Source organism: Coregonus clupeaformis, chromosome 21 (genome assembly GCF_020615455.1).
Source record: "Coregonus clupeaformis isolate EN_2021a chromosome 21, ASM2061545v1, whole genome shotgun sequence".
NCBI lineage: Eukaryota > Metazoa > Chordata > Actinopteri > Salmoniformes > Salmonidae > Coregonus > Coregonus clupeaformis.
Genome location: NC_059212.1, coordinates 8,803,272 through 8,823,028, shown reverse-complemented (window position 1 = coordinate 8,823,028; position 19,757 = coordinate 8,803,272). Strand labels below are relative to the sequence as shown.

The 19,757-nt window shown below is 46.6% G+C and overlaps 1 protein-coding gene across 3 annotated transcripts; it reads left to right on the top strand.

The window, feature by feature from the left end:
- Positions 1 to 3,556: 3,556 nt before the first annotated feature.
- On the top strand, positions 3,557 to 18,532 carry LOC121531567 (moesin-like). 3 transcript variants are annotated; one of them, XM_041836838.1, is made up of 15 exons: positions 3,562 to 3,630; positions 4,585 to 4,635; positions 4,887 to 4,970; positions 5,114 to 5,209; positions 5,707 to 5,829; positions 14,229 to 14,380; positions 14,757 to 14,840; positions 15,095 to 15,241; positions 15,430 to 15,526; positions 15,638 to 15,801; positions 15,897 to 16,027; positions 16,139 to 16,299; positions 16,515 to 16,604; positions 16,807 to 17,019; positions 17,853 to 18,532. In XM_041836838.1, exons 1-15 carry the CDS (start codon positions 3,622 to 3,624, stop codon positions 18,015 to 18,017), a joined length of 1,767 nt encoding a protein of 588 aa, XP_041692772.1. In that variant the 5' UTR covers positions 3,562 to 3,621; the 3' UTR covers positions 18,018 to 18,532. The 3 variants fall into 3 exon arrangements, with proteins under 3 accessions (XP_041692781.1, XP_041692772.1, XP_041692788.1); XM_041836847.1 differs by lacking the exon at positions 4,585 to 4,635 and having other exon boundaries at positions 3,557 to 3,630; XM_041836854.1 differs by lacking the exons at positions 3,562 to 3,630; positions 4,585 to 4,635; positions 4,887 to 4,970; ... (3 more) ...; positions 14,757 to 14,840; positions 15,095 to 15,241 and adding an exon at positions 15,266 to 15,297.
- The last annotated feature ends 1,225 nt before the right edge of the window (positions 18,533 to 19,757 follow it).

Below are 19,757 nucleotides of genomic sequence, written 5' to 3'. Positions count from 1 at the left end.
CTTATATTATACAATTATCCACCTTGTCCGAAAGTCTCTACTTGGTCTCCGTTCTCCAGTAAACTTGTGATCATCAACAATGGATATATATAAACGAAACGCTGCTAATTTGCAGTCTTTCCAGCTTCAGTTTGAAGTGATTGTGTTACTGTAGCTGTATTGTTGGCTAGCTCCTCAGCGCAACTGTCCTGACGAGTGAGCACATTTTCTATGCCAGGCGAAATCGCGCCTCATTAGCTCATTGTTATGGATGTATCCAAATAAATATCACTAGAAAACAGCTTAAACAAATGCAAATGAAGCTACTTTGCTGTTATTCGGGCTGCACTTTTTGTCGTGACTATAAATTAGCCGTAGTTGGCTAACTAGCAAGCCTGAACTGGCAATGGAACATTCAGAACGAACGACTGGGTCGCGTCCATAGATACAGAACAAAAAGACTGAACGACTGGGTCGCGTCTCTAGCAAATCAATTAATAAAAATAATGTTTAATGAAAATATGTCTATCATTATTTGAATATGTTGGTAACCCGTTGTATAAAAGTATCGGGCCTAACAACACCCGTGCCAATATACATTTACATTTTAGTAGACGCTCTTATCCAGAGCGACTTACAGTTAGTGATTACATATATATTTTTTTTATACTGGCCCCCCGTGGGAATCGAACCCACAGCCCTGCTCTATCAACTGAGCTACATCCCTGCCGGCCATTCCCTTCCCTACCCTGGACGACTTGTGCGCGGCCCATGAGTCTCCCGGTCGCGGCCGGCTGCGACAGAGCCTCGATTCGAACTAGGATCTCTAGTGGCACAGTTAGCACTGCGATGCAGTGCCTTAGACCACTGCGCCACTCAGGAGTACATATATCCTCCAAACACCAGCTTCTCGGGCATTATCACTTTGTAAATTCACTCTGGCTATCTACTCCGATTACACCAAATTTGCATAATTGGCCATGTGCATGTAATTGTGATGGATGCTGTAGGAGAGAGGAATAATGTGGTGGGAGAGACAAAAAGTAAGTAAAAACGAAATATGAAAATTAGAACTACAAATGAACTTTCTTCTGTCGATTCTTGTTTTTTTTTTTATGTCACAATTCCAACCCTCCTCCTTTATCCGGGCGTGGGACTGGCAAAAGTGACCCAAAAGAGACACTCTGGTGGAGTTACTTATTATAATTTATTTTTAATTTTTTTAAACTGTTTTTAAAACATTTTTTTAGTTTAGTTTTCTTAAGTTTGGTTTTTAACCTTATGGTCCACTTAGGAGCCTACAACAAGTCACAGTAAAACATGAACATTTTAAACATTTTTTTGTATACAATCGACATTAACAATCTAAATGGACCAAAAAGAGACAATAAAAAAAACTGTCAATGGCAATGTGAGAAAATGATGTTAACTAGTCTGGCCCTAATTCAGGTTAATTTTTGTTTTTTTTCCAGACCCCCCTCCACACACACACAGGCTGTGCTGGCTCACAGAAAGAGTGGGTCATCATCATTTTGGTCAAGGCTCTCTATGGCAGGTTCAGCAACTGAGGGAGCTGACTTAAATGAGTAAGCAGCTGATATGCCAAAAAGCTGCAAAACATTATCAGGCAGCTGGTGCTCATAGCAAGCCTCACCAGACAGATTCAGACCATATCGAATGTACAGGATGGAGTTAACGGTCTGCAAGGCCATCCGATTTCTACATTTGCTTTTTACAACACTCATCTGGCTGAATACTTTCTCGACTTCAGCATTCGAGTGTGGCAAGGACAACACAGACACAGCAGCCATGGCAAGTTCTTGAAACGGGTTGATATCAGCTGCATCCCTGAACTTCCAAATCTCACTCCAGAAGCCCAGTGTGTTTTTTTGTCTCATTCCATTTACTAAGATGGATGGCACGCCATTGCTGGACAATCTTGTCTATCTCTGCAGGGGAGTAGCCAAGGAGCTTGGCTATTTTTTCTATTTCTCCAGGGCTCTTATTGTGCTTTAGAGTTTCCTCCACATTGAAAACTGACATGTACTGCAATGCTTCGATGTTGTCCGGCAGTCTCACCCTCAACTCATTAGTGAGGGAGATGGTGAAGGTTACACACCGCTTTCTGATATTTTTTTCATCCTCAGGCGCAAGGTGGAGCTCAGCTGCCTTTGACTCAAAAAGGTAACCAAGGTACGGTTTGGGACTGATGTATCCATCTATTGGCCCTTTGAGTACATCAACATTTGCCAGTGGATTCAGCACCCTGCTGCTCACAGACTTGATCAGGTTAACCAAGCTGTCAAGTAGCTTAAGAGGATCTACTTGCTCTCCCTCAACGTCAACAGTGAAGAGGCGACTCCAGGATGCTGACCTAGGCAGAGTTGCAAAGAAAAAGCCATATCTCAGACTGGCCAATAAAAATAAAAGATTAAGATGGGCAAAAGAACACAGACACTGGACTTTTTCTTTGCAACTCTGCCTAGGTCAGCATCCCGGAGTCGCCTCTTCACTGTTGACATTGAGACTGGTGTTTTGCGGGTACTATTTAATGAAGCTGCCTGAGGACCTGTGAGGCATCTGTTTCACAAACTAGACACTAATGTATTTGTCCTCTTGCTCAGTTGTGCACCGGGGCCTCCCACTCCTCTTTCTATTCTAGTTAGAACCCGTTTGCGCTGTTCTGTGAAGGAAGTAGTACACAGCGTTGTACGAGATCTTCAGTTTCTTGGCAATTTCTCACATGGAATAGCCTTAATTTCTCAGAACAAGAATAGACTGACGAGTTTCAGAAGAAAGTTCTTTGTTTCTGGCCATTTTGAGCCTGTAATCGAACCCACAATTGCTGATGCTCCAGATACTCAACTAGTCTCAAGAAGGCCAGTTTTATTGCTTCTTTAATCAGCACAACAGTTTTCAGCTGTGCTAACATCATTGCAAAAGGGTTTTCTAATGATCAATTAGCCTTTTAAAATTATACACTTGGATTGGCAAACACAACGTGCCATTGGAACACAGGACTGATGGTTACTGATAATGGGCCTCTGTACGCCTATGTAGATATTTCATTAAAAATCAGCCGTTTCCAGCTACAATAGCCATTTACAACATTAACAATGTCTACACTGATTTCTGATCAATTTGAAGTTATTTTAATGGACAAAAATTTTGCTTTTCTTTCGAAAAAAACAAGGACATTTTTAAGTGACCCCAAATGTTTGAACGGTAGGGTACATAGAACCAGGAATGAATGCCTTGAGTGTTGGGTTTAGTAAGCCCTTTGTCCTTGGCTAGTGGCAGTGTGGCCTAGGGTTAAGGCTAGGTCTACAGTATATTATCAACATTGCCTTATCATATATGAAATTATCGTATTCTAGAGGTGGATGTAAATTCAGCGTCTTGTGTGCCATTTTGCGGTGGGCCTGTGAGGGTCAAGTGTTAGTACACCGCTGTAATCCACCTTGAGTTAGATTCCTGGGCTGCCATTGGATTAGTCCTGAGAACACAACAATGGCTCATTTGAATTCACCATAATCCCAGTGAATATTGAAAGCACTTTCATATGACTCTGTGGAGAGGAGGCTAATGCCGAAAGAAGAACCTCTCAGGAACTTATTAATATAGGAGATAAAAAATCTACAAATGTCTTCTGTGAGTATCCATTTATTATCTTTATCATATAAAATCTGGATTGAAGTTAAGATGTGGCTGTCTGTGTAAGACTAGTGTGAGATTGTGTACATTTAGCATTTGACAGTAAGACAAGGCCAACATTTTCCCATAGTCATGTCTCTGTTTCTCTGTGAGACAGAATAATGGGCTAGAAAAGTTGCTTCTAGGACAGATCTGTTCTGGACACAGTGCCTAGTTTCTTGGCTGTTTTTGTTATTTGATGGATTGAGTTGTGATTTTCAGCCATTTTAAAGCTTTACCATGTTACTACCCTGAGTTATACCGTGTTTGTTAAAAGTGAAGTGTTAGTTTGTTAACCACTCAATCAGACACAAATGGTTTTTAAGAGTTTGAGCTTCAACACAACAGTACATCGTTCTGTGTGATACTTGTAGTACAGTGATTTCACTCAACTTTGAAACTCAATCTTTTATATCTTAGCACTTTTGAGTAATATAAAAAATGTACTTGTAGAAACGTTCATATATTTTGTGGTTGAAGTATTCTGGCCAGAATAGACCGATATGATCAACATTAAACATATGAGAATCGACCTACATATTGGCCTCCCTAGTTGGCCTGGCCTGGCCCGCTCTGATCTCTGCTGTTTCGTAACTTTATTCCAGTTTGCTCCATAATCAGTGTTAAAAACCTCATCAGAAACCCTAGCGGTGGCTACCTGGGGTAGATTAGAATTTATTAGAAAAAACATTATTGTCCACACAATGTGGAAACTTTCACTAACATGATTGACATTAAAACAACGACAGCAACAATAGAACCCTACACTTCAGTTCTGTGTGGATCATGGAATCCTAGAATAAACCTTCCCCTGTTCTGAGAATACTCTCAACTCTATTTTGTTCTGAGAATTCTCCCTAAACAATATTTAACGTTTAAAAATACCTTGTGGGCTTCATGTTTTGATTGTAGTCCCCTACAACCACTTGCGATTGGATGATCCTGCAGGTTGAACAGAAAAATGTAAGAAACATAATTCTATTATATTTTTTGGGCCTTTTACCTCACAAAGAACCTACTACACCATTTTACAATCATAGTAAGAGACATACAATTCGCTTAGCCCCTTAGTATATTGCATGCCTATCCTCTATTGTAAACCATACTACCTATTATACTAACCATTACTCTATCTATGTGTTTTAATAGGCTATTAAGTTATCTCTCCTCCCAGTCATACTCCAGTTTGTGTCTATGTGAATGCCCTCTGGTAGATCAATGTTCGCGTCACCACCATGGACGCTGAGCTGGAGTTTGCCATTCTGCCCAGCACCACTGGCAAACAACTCTTCGACCAGGTACATGGACAGAAAGACGAACAGACAGACTGGCGGACATACGGACAGACGAACAGACAGACTGACGGACGGACAGACAGACAGACAAATCTCTGTTTCCTGGACTATGGACAATAAGCATCTTCTTCTTCTTCGTTGTGTAGATAGTGAAGACTATCGGGCTGAGAGAGACCTGGTTCTTTGGCCTTCAGTACCAGGACAGCAAAGGCTTCTCTACCTGGCTCAAACTCAACAAGAGGGTGAGTACATCAAATCACATTTTATTGGTCACATACACGTGTTTAGCAGATGTTATTGCGGGTGTAGCGAAATGATTGTGCTTCTAGCTCCGACAGTGCAGTAATATCTAACAAGTAATATCTAACAATTTCACAACATATACCCAATACACACACATCTAAGTAAGGAATGAATTAAGAATATATACATATATGGACGAGCGATGTCAGAGCGGCATGGACTAAGATACAGTATATACATATGAGATGAGTAATGCAAGATATGTAAACATTATTAAAGTGGCTAGTGTTCCATTTCTTAAATCATCCTCAGTACTCTCCTCAGACAGTAACAACATACAGGACTGTCTGACACACACACACACACACACACACACACACACACACACACACACACACACACACACACACACACACACACACACACACACACTTACACTTACTTCCATGTTCATTTATTTACTCACGGTGTTGTTGCATTGCTGTAATGTTCCCAGGTGACAGCTCAGGATGTACGCAGTGAGAACCCTCTGTTGATAAAGTTCAGGGCCAAGTTCTACCCTGAAGACGTAGCTGAGGAACTGATCCAAGAGGCCACGCAACGACTCTTCTTCCTGCAGGTCACACACATACACACACACACACATGAGCTGGCCAGACACACACACATACGCACACACACATACATCAAATCAAAGTTTATTTGTCACGCTCACAGGATACAACAGGTGTAAACAGTACAGAGAAATGCTCACTTCCTCAACAATGTAATGTTCAATATCAAAGGTAAAGAAATAGAAAATCCAGAATAGGATCTTATAAAGAGCACTGAGTCAATACTAGGTCAGACCAAAGACCAATAGATACATGCTAGCATAGGGGAGAGTGGGGTATGTTGAGCCATTTCTTACATTCATTATCACTACGTCAAGAGAAATATAGTATTCTTTCTAACAAAGATCTCTACATATATTTCAGAATGTCGTAAGTTTTAGGAACCTAGACGGGTTCTCATTGCAAAGATACTATGCATATTATGCATAAAACTGACCAAATGTAATCATAATTTGAATGGGGTATGGTAGCTATTGGCTGAACTTATTACCCCATGGCAAATATTTGGACTATATTAGCCAATACAGCTAGAAGGATGCACTTTCATGTAGGTTTAAGACCTCATATAGTAGCTTACAGAGACCCCAACTGATGTACAAAACATTCTTAAAACAATCTACTTTGGTTTAGATACAAGCATCATGAAACCTATAACACATTACTTACATTTGACTTGGTGAAAATCCGTTCTATATCGTGGAGCTCCGCCCCATAGGGGAGCTCTGCTCCTAGTGGTTTACCCTCTGCCCTACGGCAGCAGCAGCCTGAGACAAAATTATGCACACACCTACAGCCAATAGGAGTACAGGTGTCCCTATAAGAGGGGATGCCTCCCCTCAATCAGCCTCCCTTTTTCTTCAGCGACTGGATGACTAGACTGAAGAGCCAAGAAGAGACGAAGCACGAAGACTCAGGACGAAAACGCCGTTGATATTCCAGTCATCAATGTCGTCTAAATGAGCACACCGGGAGATTTTCCATCCCCAAAAGCTCTTTTCAGAGCTCAGTGCAGATGCACTTCCATGGCGGCCGGTGACCACCACGACCTATGTTTCGTGTGTTTGGGATCCCAGCATGCCAAGGAAGGCGTCTGCAGTCCCCCCATTGCGCCTCCTGCGCCCTCCTTTCTTTAAAGGAGAGGAAGCAGCGTTGGGCGTTTTTCAGGGAGGACATCCCCCTTGAGGATGTGCTGTCGATACTAGCCTCTGCTTCAGAGGCGTCGTCCGACGGCGCAGACTCGGGGGAAGATAGGGACTTTGAGGAAGGGTCTGGCATTCCAATGGAACAGTCGGACCCCGTCCCTCATACTTTCAAGCCCCCCTTTCCTTTGGAGAGCGAGAGGGCTTGTAGTCCCTATAGCGAAGGGGATACGAGCTCTGAGAGATCAGAAGCTCTCTCTTTCGCTGCAGCCTCTCTGAGATCGGACTTTCCGGGTCTCATTGTCTCCAAAGCCCCATACACTACCCACCACTGTGACCTGTACGCTCTTGTTGGCTGGTCCTCACTACATGTTCGTCGTCAAACCCACTGGCTCCAGGCCATCTATAAATCACTGCTAGGCAAATCCCCGCCTTATCTTAGCTCATTGGTCACCATAGCAGCACCCACCCGCAGTCTGCGCTCCAGCAGGTATATCTCACTGGTCATTCCCAAAGCCAACACCTCCTTTGGCCGCCATTCCTTCCAGTTCTCTGCTGCCAATGACTGGAACGAATTGCAAAAATCTCTGAAGCTGGAGACTCTTATCTCCCCAATAACTTTAAGCATCAGTTGTCAGAGCACCTTACCGATCACTGCACCTGTACACAGCCCATCTGAAATTAGCCCACCCAACTACCTCATCCCTATATTGTTATTTAATTTGCTCTTTTGCACCCCAGTATCTCTATTTGCACATAATCTCTTGCACATCTAGCATTCCAGTGTTAATACTATTGTAATTATTCTGCACTATAGCCTATTTATTGCCTTACCTCCATAACTTGCTACATTTGCACACACTGTATATATATTTTCTGTTGTATTTCTGACTTTATGTTTTTTTTACCCCATATGTAACTCTGTGTTGTTTTTATTGCACTACTTTGCTTTATCTTGGCCAGGTCGCAGTTGTAAATGAGAACCTGTTCTCAACTGGCTTACCTGGTTAAATAAAGGTGAAATAAATACAAAATAAAAAAATAAAATAAAAAATTGAGAGAGCTGCTCAACGGCTGGTAATAAGGCTGCCCCCTCTTCCCTCCGCACCGGAGGTTGATATGATGGAGGGCGGTCCTTATTCCAGGCCAAGGAAGGCAGCAGAGCCAGTGGCTCCTGCCATGCCTTCTTTGGCTAGGTACGTTGAGGGCTCGTGGGAGGCACCTTTAGCGGCGCGTTCACCTGTAAAAGCGTATCTCCCATTCACGAGAGTGGAAGGAAGGTTTCAGGGTCAGGGAATCCCCAGGTTAGAGAGCGCCATGGCGGCGTATCTCGTACCGGGTTCGAGCCCTTGGCCCTCTTCCAAGAAGGCCACGTTGCCATCCCAGAAGGACCGACTCACAGCACAGCTGTTAGAGAAGTCTTTTGGGTTGGGAGCCCAAGCTGTAGCAGCAGCTAACAACATTGCCCTCTTGGCGGCCTCTCTGTCCCGTTTAACCACGGGTAAGACAGAGATGGCACCGGAGGAGGTGGAGGAGGCGTCCAGAATTTCTGGCGCCATACTCCACCTGACACAGGCGTCCGCAGTCCATGGCCACTTCGGTGGTCGGGGAACGACACCTCTGGTTGTCATTGACATCCATGAAAGAGGCAGACTGGACGTCTCTCTTGAACGCCCCCCTCTCTGACGACGGCCTCTTTGGGGTCGCAGTCAAAGAGGCGACGGAGCGTTTCTCTAAGTTAGAGGAGGAGAAGAAGCAGTTGGCCAAGCACCTGCCGTTGGCAGGACGACTCGGCCCCCCTCCTCCCCAAAGGCCATCTACCTCCGCCCCTCTAAGTAGACCGGGGTCTACGACGAGGCGGCGTGTCGGCGTCATCCGGCGGCCACGAGCAGCAAGGGAACGTGCCCGGCCCTCCCAGCAGCTACGGTAGCCCCACTACAGCCGGCGAGGGAGGTGACGAGGACGCCGACCTGGTCCTCCAAGGGAGGCAAGAGGAGGCGTACGTGACGGGACGCGGGGGAGAGGATGGAGGACGCATCGATGGTGTCGAACGTGCCCACTGTTCCCCCCCACCCTTCGGTTGAAGGGATGGGTGTTGATGTTAATGCCTTTGTTGATGTGTTTAATAAAGAGTTGGCTCCACCTGACTTTGTCAAAAAAGAGCCTCTTTTCCATAATACGTCCGAGAGCGTTCAAATCTCACCCTCTCTTCCTTACCACTCTAAGAGCCGTTCAGCCCACCGAGGGTGCATTGCTGAACAGGCACTAAGAGTAGGTATCCAGAAGACCTCAATCAGGTCGTCACATCACACTTCACGTATAAGAAGTGCTTTACATAGAAGGCAGCAGTCCCGGTCAGATTCTGAGATGAGGACGCAGCCGCTATTTGGGGATGGCGCACTAGCACAGACTAAGGTCTCCACTAGTACGAGCCAGACCCATGCTGCGTTCATGGAGGGCCCAATTACCGCGGTCACCAAGGTGCCCAGAGTATCGGCGCCCCCAGGCATTGTAACACAGCAGCTATCTGGGGACGGCGCATTATCGCAGACCAAGGTCTCGGTTAATGCGATTCAGACCCATGCTACGTTCACGGAGGGCAGGATTACTAGCGTTATGGGTATAACCAAAGTATCAGCTCCCCTGACAGAACGAGCCAGTACTCACCACACTGAGCGTGAATCAACCCACCAGGGGTGCAGTGTTGAACACACACAGAAGGTGAAAGTCAAGAAGGTATCAAGGCGCCGCCTTGTTTTACCCTCATAGAGACCTCATACTACAGACTTCTAGGAGTACTGTAGTGAAGGGCTCTGATAGCGAATTGCAGTCACCTAAGATGACGCAATCGCTTGCTGGGGATGGTGCCCTGCCGCAGGCTGTGGCCTCGGTCAGCGCAATTCAGACCCGCGATGCGTTCAAGGAGGGCAGGAATACGACGGTTACGGGTTTAACCGACGTCCCTACTCCTCTTTCTTTCTCAGAACGCATCGATAGTTCCTCTCCCTTTCACGGGAGGCCCACCTTGGGCTGTTCCACCACTTCAATGTTGGGGAACAGTGGCGGTAAGGGCCATAGAGGAATACAGGTCCTTCCTACTGGATGCACCACAGCTTCGCGCCCAGCCGCTTTCTCTGCATTGCTGGCAGTGGCGAAGAAGCTGCACCCTCTCACGCTGGCTAGAACAGACGTTGCAGAAGGGTTATGCTCTCCAATTCCACGGACCCCACCCCCGTTCAGGGGAGTGGTGGAGACGGTGATGAAAACGCCAGACAAAGTGGCCGCTCTGATGACAGAGATTACGGAACTTTTGGCGAAGGAGGCGGTGACAGTAGTTCCCCGGGAGCAAAGGAACAAAGGGCTATATTCGCCTTATTTCCTAGTGCCCAAAAAGACGGGGGGAGTGAGGCTGATTTTGGATTTACGCATTCTCAACGAGAGCATAACCAAACGGCCCTTCCGAATGCTAACGACAAAACGTCTGCTGGAATGTGTCCAGAGAGGGGACTTTTGTACGAGCATAGACCTAAAGGACGCGTACTTTCATGTGCCGGTTCAGCCGTGTCACAGGAAGTTTCTGCGGTTCGCCTTTCAAGGGGTGGCGTACGAATACACGAGGATGCCATTTGGGTATGCCCTGGCACCTCGCACATTTTCCAAGTGTGTGGAGGCGGCATTGGAACCGTTGTGTCGTCAGGGAATACGGCTACTAGCCTACCTGGACGACCTACTGGTTCTCGCCCCGTCAGCAGAGCTGGCGATCACTCACACAACACAGACAGTGATGCATCTCACAAGTCTGGGGTTTGCTGTGAATTGGAAAAAGAGCGCGCCCTGACCCACTCATCAGATTGTCTACCTGGGGATACAGCTAGACACTGTGAGGATGAGGGCCCGAATCTCGGACCCCCGAAGGGTAGCCTTGTTGCTAGCCCTAAGGAAGTGTCGTCCGAATCACACGGTGACGGCGCTGTCGATCATGTCACTTTTGGGTCTCATGTCGTCAGCCCACTCTGTGGTTCCGCTGGGACTCCTGCATATGCGCAGGATGCAGCGATGGTTCGCCCAACTAAGACTAGACCCATTGCGTCAACGTCATCGGTTGGTGGTGGTTCCCCCTCTCGCTCAGTGCAGACCTAAACTATTGGAAAAACTCGGCGTTCTCACGCACGGAGTCCCGATAGGAAAGGTGTCCTCTCACATCCCAGTATTCACGGATGCGTCCCTGACGGGATGGGGAGGGACATGTCAGACACAAGCGATAGGAGGTGTGTGGCCTCAATCAGGTCGTCACATCAACCTCCTGGAGTTGGAAACGGTTCGACTGGTTCTGACCCACTTCGCGTCTACCCTTCGGGGTCGCGATGTGCTGGTCTGGTCAGACAACCGGACCACAGTAGCCCACATAAATCGCCAGGGAGGAGTCAGGTCTCCTGCTCTCCATCGGGCGGCAGAGGAATTGTGGCTGTGGGCTCACGAGCACCTTCGCTCATTGAGAGCAGCACACATTCCGGGCTACTTGAACGTAGGAGCAGACCTCATGTCAAGAGGGGGTCCTCGAGACGACGAGTGGTGTCTACATCCAGACATTGTTCTCCAGATTTGGGAACAATTCGGGAGAGCCGAGGTGGACCTATTCGCGTCACGCGTGAACGCGCAATGTCCTCTGTGGTTCTCTCTGAGGGAACAGGACGAACCACCACTGGGAAGGAACGCCTTTGCGCACCAACCGTGGCCGAGAGTTCTCCTGTATGCATTCCCTCCGCTGTCCTGCATTCTCCCACTGCTAGCCAGGGTGAGGTCAGGGGGGCTGTCAGTGATACTGATAGATGAGTCAGATGTTGATTGCGCCACCTTGGCCAATTCCACATCGACGGGACGCGTTGTCTCAGGCGGTTGGCACGATAGGGAAATTGCCCATAATCGGCCAACCACTGAAGGCCTGGCTGCTGAGAGGGACAGGCTAGAGCGCCGTGGGTTATCTGATGCAGTGATCAGGACCATACAGGGTTCACGTGCCAGTTCCACTTCTAAGATGTATGCCAGTAGATGGAACGTGTTTTCACGATGGTGTGTCACACAAGGTGTAGACCCCATGAGCTGTCAGGTGGAGAGTATTCTCTCTTTTCTACAGCTCATGTTTGATAAGCAAAAATCGCCTGCCACGATTAGAGTGTTTGCAGCAGCGATTTCAGCTTGTCATGAGGGTTTTGGCAGAGACAATGTCTTTAGCCACCCTCTAGTGAAACGCTTCCTATTAGGAACGCGGCGACTTAGGCCAACACCTAGAGTCACGCTTCCTCAGTGGGATTTGGCTTTGGTACTCGAAGCGCTATGTAAGTCGCCGTTCGAGCCATTGAATCAAATACCCCTCAAGATGCTGTCTATAAAGACAGCACTGTTGCTCGCTTTGACTACAGCTAAGCGGGTCAGTGATTTGTGTGCTCTTTCGACAAGACCTGACTGCTTGGCCATCAATGGTGACCTGAGCAGAGCAGTGTTACGTCCTAACCCAGCATTTGTGCCGAAGGTTATTAAGAGTTCATATAGGTCACAGACCGTGGAGCTGTGGGCTTTTTCTCCTCCTCCTCAGAGAGAGGAGTGAGGAAAAGCTCCATCGCCTGTGCCCGGTACGCGCTTTGGCGTGTTACGTCGAGCGCACAGCAGCGATTAGGTCATCGCCTCAGTTGTTTGTGTGTCACGGTGCGGCTGCACTAGGTAGACCACTTTCAAAACAGAGGTTGTCTCATTGGCTTTGTGAAGGCATTGAGACAGCTTATGAGGCAGCGGGCGGCAATTGCCTCAGGGTATCAGAGCTCACTCCACTCGTGGAGTAGCGGCTTCTACTGCCCTTTTCAGAGGAACAGGAGTAGATGATATCTGTAGAGCAGCATCCTGGTCGACGCCGTCTCCATTTATCCGTTTCTATCTCTTAGATATGTCTTCTAATTCTCTGGCTCGATCTGTACTCAGCGTGGCTGAAGGGAGATCTTGAGCAAGAAAGAGAGGAGAAGCAGGACTGTGGACACAGGTTTCCATCAGGTCCGCTTTGGTTAGGAAGACGTGTTTTTGACAGATGTGTTTTCTAACTCTTTGGCTCGGTCTGTACTCAGCATAGCTGAAGGGAGATCTTGAGCTAGGAAGAGAGGGAAAAGCAGGACTATGGACAGGGTTTCCATCAGGTCCGCTTTGGATAGGAAAACATATTTTGTGGCATGAATCCTGACTGACAGGGTCAGTACAGTAGAGGCATGCGTTGATTAACAGAATGTGAGGTCATCTATCTGCTTGTTCAGTTAGTATGACTCATGTTTTTGTTCCTGCCCACTAATCTCTGGGATTCCATTGAGTGAGTGAGGCGGTCTACCGCGTTTACAATGTAGAGTGACACTTGGTGTCATTCCATTAGTGGTCGGTAGTGTTTTCACAGGATATTGAGGCACATCTATCTGCTAGTACAGATTAGTATGGCTTCTATTCTGGTGATCTGCCCACTAGTCATTGGCATTGCCATTGGACTAGGTGGGGCGGGTCTTTAACCGATGACGCAGTATATTGTGACGCCCGTAGGGTTTTTTAGTTGCAGTACTGCGGGACTCGGTTGCAGCCATTGCTAGGCCTGACTTTCTCGTTTCGATGGGAAGTGTTAGGCGCGGCAGGGAGTACATTTTGGAGCGCTATGCTCCGCCTTAAACCACTAGGAGCAGAGCTCCCCTATGGGGCGGAGCTCCACGATATAGAACGATTAGTTACCGGAGTGTAACTCCAGTTCTATGAGTGGAGCGGAGCCCCATAGGACTTAAGGCCCTGCCGACCCTCTCTAGTCTCGCTGAAGAAAAATATCTCGGGAGGCTGATTGAGGGGAGGCATCCCCTCTTATAGGGACACCTGTACTCCTATTGGCTGTAGGTGTGTGCATAATTTTGTCTCAGGCTGCTGCTGCCGTAGGGCAGAGGGTAAACCACTAGGAGCAGAGCTCCCCTATGGGGCTCCGCTCCACTCATAGAACTGGAGTTACACTCCGGTAACTAATCGTTTTTTGGACCTAACTTGCTTACCACTTTTTCCATGTGGTTTCTTCCTTTACAGACTCCAAGAAATGATGACCTCTTCCTAAATAGTTGGTCACATGATTAATTTTGTGTATGGTTTCCTAGAAACAGGGGTGGCTGAACTTACCCCACTCTCCCCTACACATACGTGTATAAGGATGTACACAGGTCAGACACACACAGGAGCTGGTCACACACTGTTTGTCACTGCAGGTGAAGGAGGGCATCCTGAATGATGATATCTACTGTCCTTCTGAGACGGCTGTGCTGTTGGCCTCCTACTCTGTTCAGACCAAACATGGAGACTACAAGAAGGACTACCACTTCCCTGGTTACCTCAGCAGGGACAAGCTGCTTCCCCAGAGGTGTGTTATCTCTCCCCATCCCCCTGTGTGACATACCTCAGCCCACAAACAGAAGGTAAACTGGTGAAACGGTCCCCTGAGAGATTTATTCCAAGTCTCCCTGAATGTTCCTCTGATTGTTGTCTCCCGTACTTAGATCAGTGTTGGGGTCAATTCCATTTAATTTAGCAGACACTCTTATCCAGAGAGACTTACAGGAGAGACTTACAGGGGTTAAGTGCCTTTCTCAAGGGCACAGACAGATTTTTTTCACCTAGTTGGCTCAGGGATTTGAACTAGCAACCTTTTGGTTACTGACCCAACGCTCTTAACCACTAGGCTACCTTCCTTTCTCTACCCCCCTAATTGAACCCTTTCTCATGTCCTCTACCCCCAGGGTTCTGGAGCAGCACAAACTGAACAAGGAGCAGTGGGAGAATAGGATAAAGGTGTGGCATGAGGAGCACAAGGGAGTGCTGAGGTAAGACCACATGTCCTCTCTACTCACAGTCCCATCCAAGTTGACACCGGCTTACTTGTATTGCACTGATTGTATGTAGAATGTGCTAAGAATTATGTTAGCTGCATTCTGACTGATTGTCTGTTTCTGTGTCTGTATCTGGTCCTGTATCTGTGTCTGTATCTGGTCCCGTGTCTGTATATGTGTCTGTATCTCTGTCTGTCCCTGGTCCTGTGCATGTGTTTGTGTCTGTGTCTGTCTCTGTCTGTCCCCAGGGAGGATGCCATGGTGGAGTATCTGAAGATAGCTCAGGATCTAGAGATGTATGGAGTCAACTACTTCAGCATCAAGAACAAGAAGGGTTCAGAGCTGTGGCTGGGGGTCGACGCTCTGGGCCTCCATATATACCAGAACACTGACAGGTAGGAACGCTGGGGGTAGACGCTCTGGGCCTCCATATATACCAGAACACTGACAGGTAGGAACCTTTAACTAGATCTGAATTACGCATAGGTTCATCATGATATTAGACTACTTTTGAAGTCTGAAAACATTGGATAAACTTTGACTTTGGAGTGAACTGTTCTACTGGGTTCTATTTCCTGTATAGGATGACCCCTAAGATCGGCTTCCCATGGAGTGAGATCAGAAACATTTCCTTCAACGACAAGAAGTTTGTTATAAAGCCCATTGACAAGAAAGCCCCGGTACATCACCTCTGTATAATTCAGGACAGAAAAAAGTACAGAATAAAAGTCACTTCATTTTTTGCAAGATGCACTGATAACTACATTTGTGGTAACTGGTGTCTGTTCCAGGATTTTGTATTCTACGCCCCTCGTCTGCGGATCAACAAGCGTATCCTGACGCTGTGCATGGGGAACCACGACCTGTACATGAGGAGGAGGAAGCCGGACACCATCGAGGTCCAGCAGATGAAGGCCCAGGCCCGCGAGGAGAAGACTAAGAGACAGATGGAGAAGTGAGGACAGAGAGAGAGCATTAGATGGGGAGAGGGAATAGAGAGAGGATGTTGTTAGCAGGTTGTTTACTCATCCCTCAAATCCCTCGTTCCAGAGCTCTGCTGGAGAGCGAGAAGAAGAAGAGAGAGAATGCGGAGAAGGAGACGGAGAAGATCGCCAGAGAAACCATGGAGCTGATGGGCAGACTGAAACAGATCGAGGAAGAGACCAAGAAAGCTCAGGAAGGTCAGACTCTTTCTGTCGTCTGACAGTGTGTGTGTGGTATGGGCATACATGTTTTTATGTGTTCATATTATTTGTGTTTGTTTTACTCTCTGTGTGTATATGTGTGTGTAGAGCTGGAGGAGCAGACTCGCAGGGCCCTGGAGCTGGAGAAGGAGAGGAAGTTTGCCCAGGAGGAGGCAGAGCGCCTGGAGAAGGAGCGCAGGGCAGTGGAAGAGGCCAAGGCAGCCCTCCTACAGCAGTCAGAGAGCCAGATGAAGAACCAGGAGAACCTGGTACACACACACACACACACACACACACACACACAGAGACAGACAGACACACACACAGAGAGAGACAGACAGACACCACACACAGACACATGCACAGACAGACAGACAGTCAGACAGACAGCCACACGCACACACAGAGAGACAGACAGACAGCCACACACACACACACACACACACTAGGAGGCTCCTGTATTATTCTACGGTTTTCTTTCCAGGCCACTGAGCTGGCTGAGCTTACCTCTAAGATCTCCCTTCTGGAGGACGAGAAGAAGAAGGAGGAGGATACAAAGAGATGGCAGAAAAGGGTGAGAGAGAATGAATGAATGAATGAATGAATGTGTGTGTGTGTGATAGCGTAACCCTCTATCTAACCACAGTGCTTCAATGTGAGCGAGCGTGTGTGTGTACGTGTGTGTGTACGTGTGTGTGTACGTGTGTGTGTACGTGTGTGTGTGATAGCGTTATCCTCACTAACCACACTGTGAGCGGTCATGTGTTTGTCGTCAGGCGGTCATGGTGGAGGTTGATTTGGAGCGGACCAAAGAAGTGCTGAAGACTAAAGACATCCAGGACTCTGTGCAGGGGGACCACGACGAGACCGACGAGAGCAGCGCCGAGGCCAGTGCCGAGCTGACATCACCAGGCATGGTCAGAGACCGCAGCGAGGAGGAACGCATGACGGAGGCTCAGAAGAACGAACGGCTACAGAAACACCTCAAGGTCAGAAACACCTAACTTAAAGGGGAACTTTAAGTTGATACGGTCCCAAAATGTTTTGCATGTCAGCAGTCAAGTTTTAAAGAAGCAAAGTGTCACCGGCCACATCATCATGATGACGTAAAATGCATCAAAAGTAACACTGCTTCCTGAATGTCCAATATCTAAAAAACTTGGCTGCTGACATCCTAATCAATTTGGTACTGTATCAACAGTGGACTAATGAAACAAATACCGCAAGATAGTTTTTGAGTGGAGTTCCCCTTTAACCCATAACCTATGACCTTTAATTAACCCTAACTCATGCCCATGACGAGGCCCAGAAGAATGAACGGCTATACAAAGGTCAGACCTTACCTTAACATATAACCTATGACCCTAACCTATTGTAACCGGTGTGAAATGGCTAGCTAGTTAGCGGTGCAAATAGTAGCATTTCAATCGGTGACGTCACTCGCTCTGAGACCTTGAAGTAGTTGTTTCCCTTGCTCTGCAAGGGCCGCGGCTTTTGTGGAGCGACGGGTAACGGTGCTTCGAGGGTGACTGTTGTCGATGTGTGCAGAGGGTCCCTGGTTCAAGCCCAGGTAGGGGCGAGGAGAGGGACGGAAGCAACACTGTTACACTAACAATAACCCTTCATGCCTGGTTGGGTTCCGTCCTGACTAAATGTAAAAATGTCCTTCCGCTCTGAACTCTGAAATGAGAGATATGGTTACACATGTACTACACATGTACTACGCATGTACTACACATTTACTACACATTTATTCCATGTATAGTACATATGTTGATGCTCTAAGAGTTTATTTGTGTCCTTGTTGTCCATTTGTCCTCAGGCCCTGAGTACTGAGTTGGCCGGCGCTCGAGACGACAGTAAGAATACTCCCAACGACCTGATCCACGCGGAGAACGTTAAGGCCGGCCGGGACAAGTACAGGACCCTCCGTCAGATTCGACAGGGCAACACCAAGCAACGCATCGACGAGTTTGAGTCCATGTGAGTGCGAGAGAGAGAGAGAGAGAATGAGAGAGAGAGAACAAGAGTCTGTACTGAATCTATGTATTTAAATGGAAGTCATATAGGCAGGTACAGTGTAATTACAACGTCAACATTGCTTTATTGACTTTGTAAGCACCCCACTGCCTCTTCCCAATAGTGTGTTTTTTCCCGTGACTAAAAAGTGCTATCTACTGGCTGTAACGTATTACATTCATGGGATTTGTAGTTTAGTAAAGTAACATTCTGTGGACTACAGACTGTAGGCTACTAGTACAACAATCAAAGTTAGTGATTATATTATTAATATATCATAATTAATGCTGCATTTTCTCATGGTTTTAGCAATCTTGAAATGCATCTATGCAAAATAATCATTAGCTGATATACTATATATTTTAAACTTTTTCTGTATGGATAGTTTAGTGAGAGGAAGGGTTTGAGGTTATTTACAATATTTTCAAAGATTGTCATTTCGCAGGTATGAATGAGCACAAAAACCTTTGCAATGAGTCAAATAAATACTATTAACCAACATTGAATCTGTGTTGAGCTACTGTATCACTCTAGTCATTTATTATAGGCTGTTATGATTGACGTGTGTTTGTCATGTCTTTATGTCTGCGGTGTGTGTGTGTGTGTGTGTGTGTGTCATGTCTTTATGTCTGCGGTGTGTGTGTGTGTGTGTGTGTGTGTGTGTGTGTGTCATGTCTTTATGTCTGCGTGTGTGTGTGTGTGTGTGTGTGTGTGTGTGTGTGTGTGTGTGTCTGACATTTGTTTGTAAGGAGTGTGTTATGACTGAAAGCATACAGTAAGCACTGTAAAAATATATTTTGATTCAACGTACAATTGTAAGGCAACCAGCTACAATAGGATTGTGAGTTTGTTTAACAAAAATGTTATTGAGCAAACTCACAATCCTATTGCAGCTGGTTGCCATATGTTGAATCAACATATTTTGTTTTTTAAAGTGTTATGAAATCTGAGGTCTACTATGCTGGAAGGCAAAATCCCTCTCTAGGGAAAATACAGTTATTTTCTGTTGGAAGAAGGCCGCTGAACAGCTCATTTACAAAAGCAGACACTCTTATCCAGATTGACTCAGTTAGTGCATTCATCTTAAGATAGTTTGTTGGGACAACCACATATCTCAGCCATTGTAAATACATTTTTCCTTAATTAGTGTTACGCACTCCTCTCGGAAGAGGGAACGCAACACCCTGCTACAACTCAACTCTCCGTGCCGTGAAAGAGGTATGGGACTGTAGGTGTGAGTAAGGATGACAAAAGGCTGAGAATACCGTTAACAGGGAATTTATTCCTTCGCACGGTAAGTTTGGGGAAAAGGGGCTGGACGGAACCAAAGCAAAGAAAGTAAATATCAAAGCCCCCTCTCCTACCTTACCTGCCTACCCACTACTTACTTAACTAGCACCACCTGGTGCACTAACCAAAATACAGGGGATGGTCCGCCCAGGTCTTTCCTAGTGTGCATAGACAGTTAACTTCTATGGGTAATGTATGCCCGCGGGCCTCTTGCCTAAGCACTCCCTAGGTGCCTTCCCCTTCCCCCCTTGGGAACAAATGAAACAAAATAACACAAACTGGTTCACAACAAAACCTGAGAAAAAAAACTAACTCAGGACATTAAAGAAACTCTCTGAACAACAAACTAACACAAAACATTACAATCAGCTCTCACAGCAACAACTACACAGTACATACCAAATGTCTTAGCAACAAC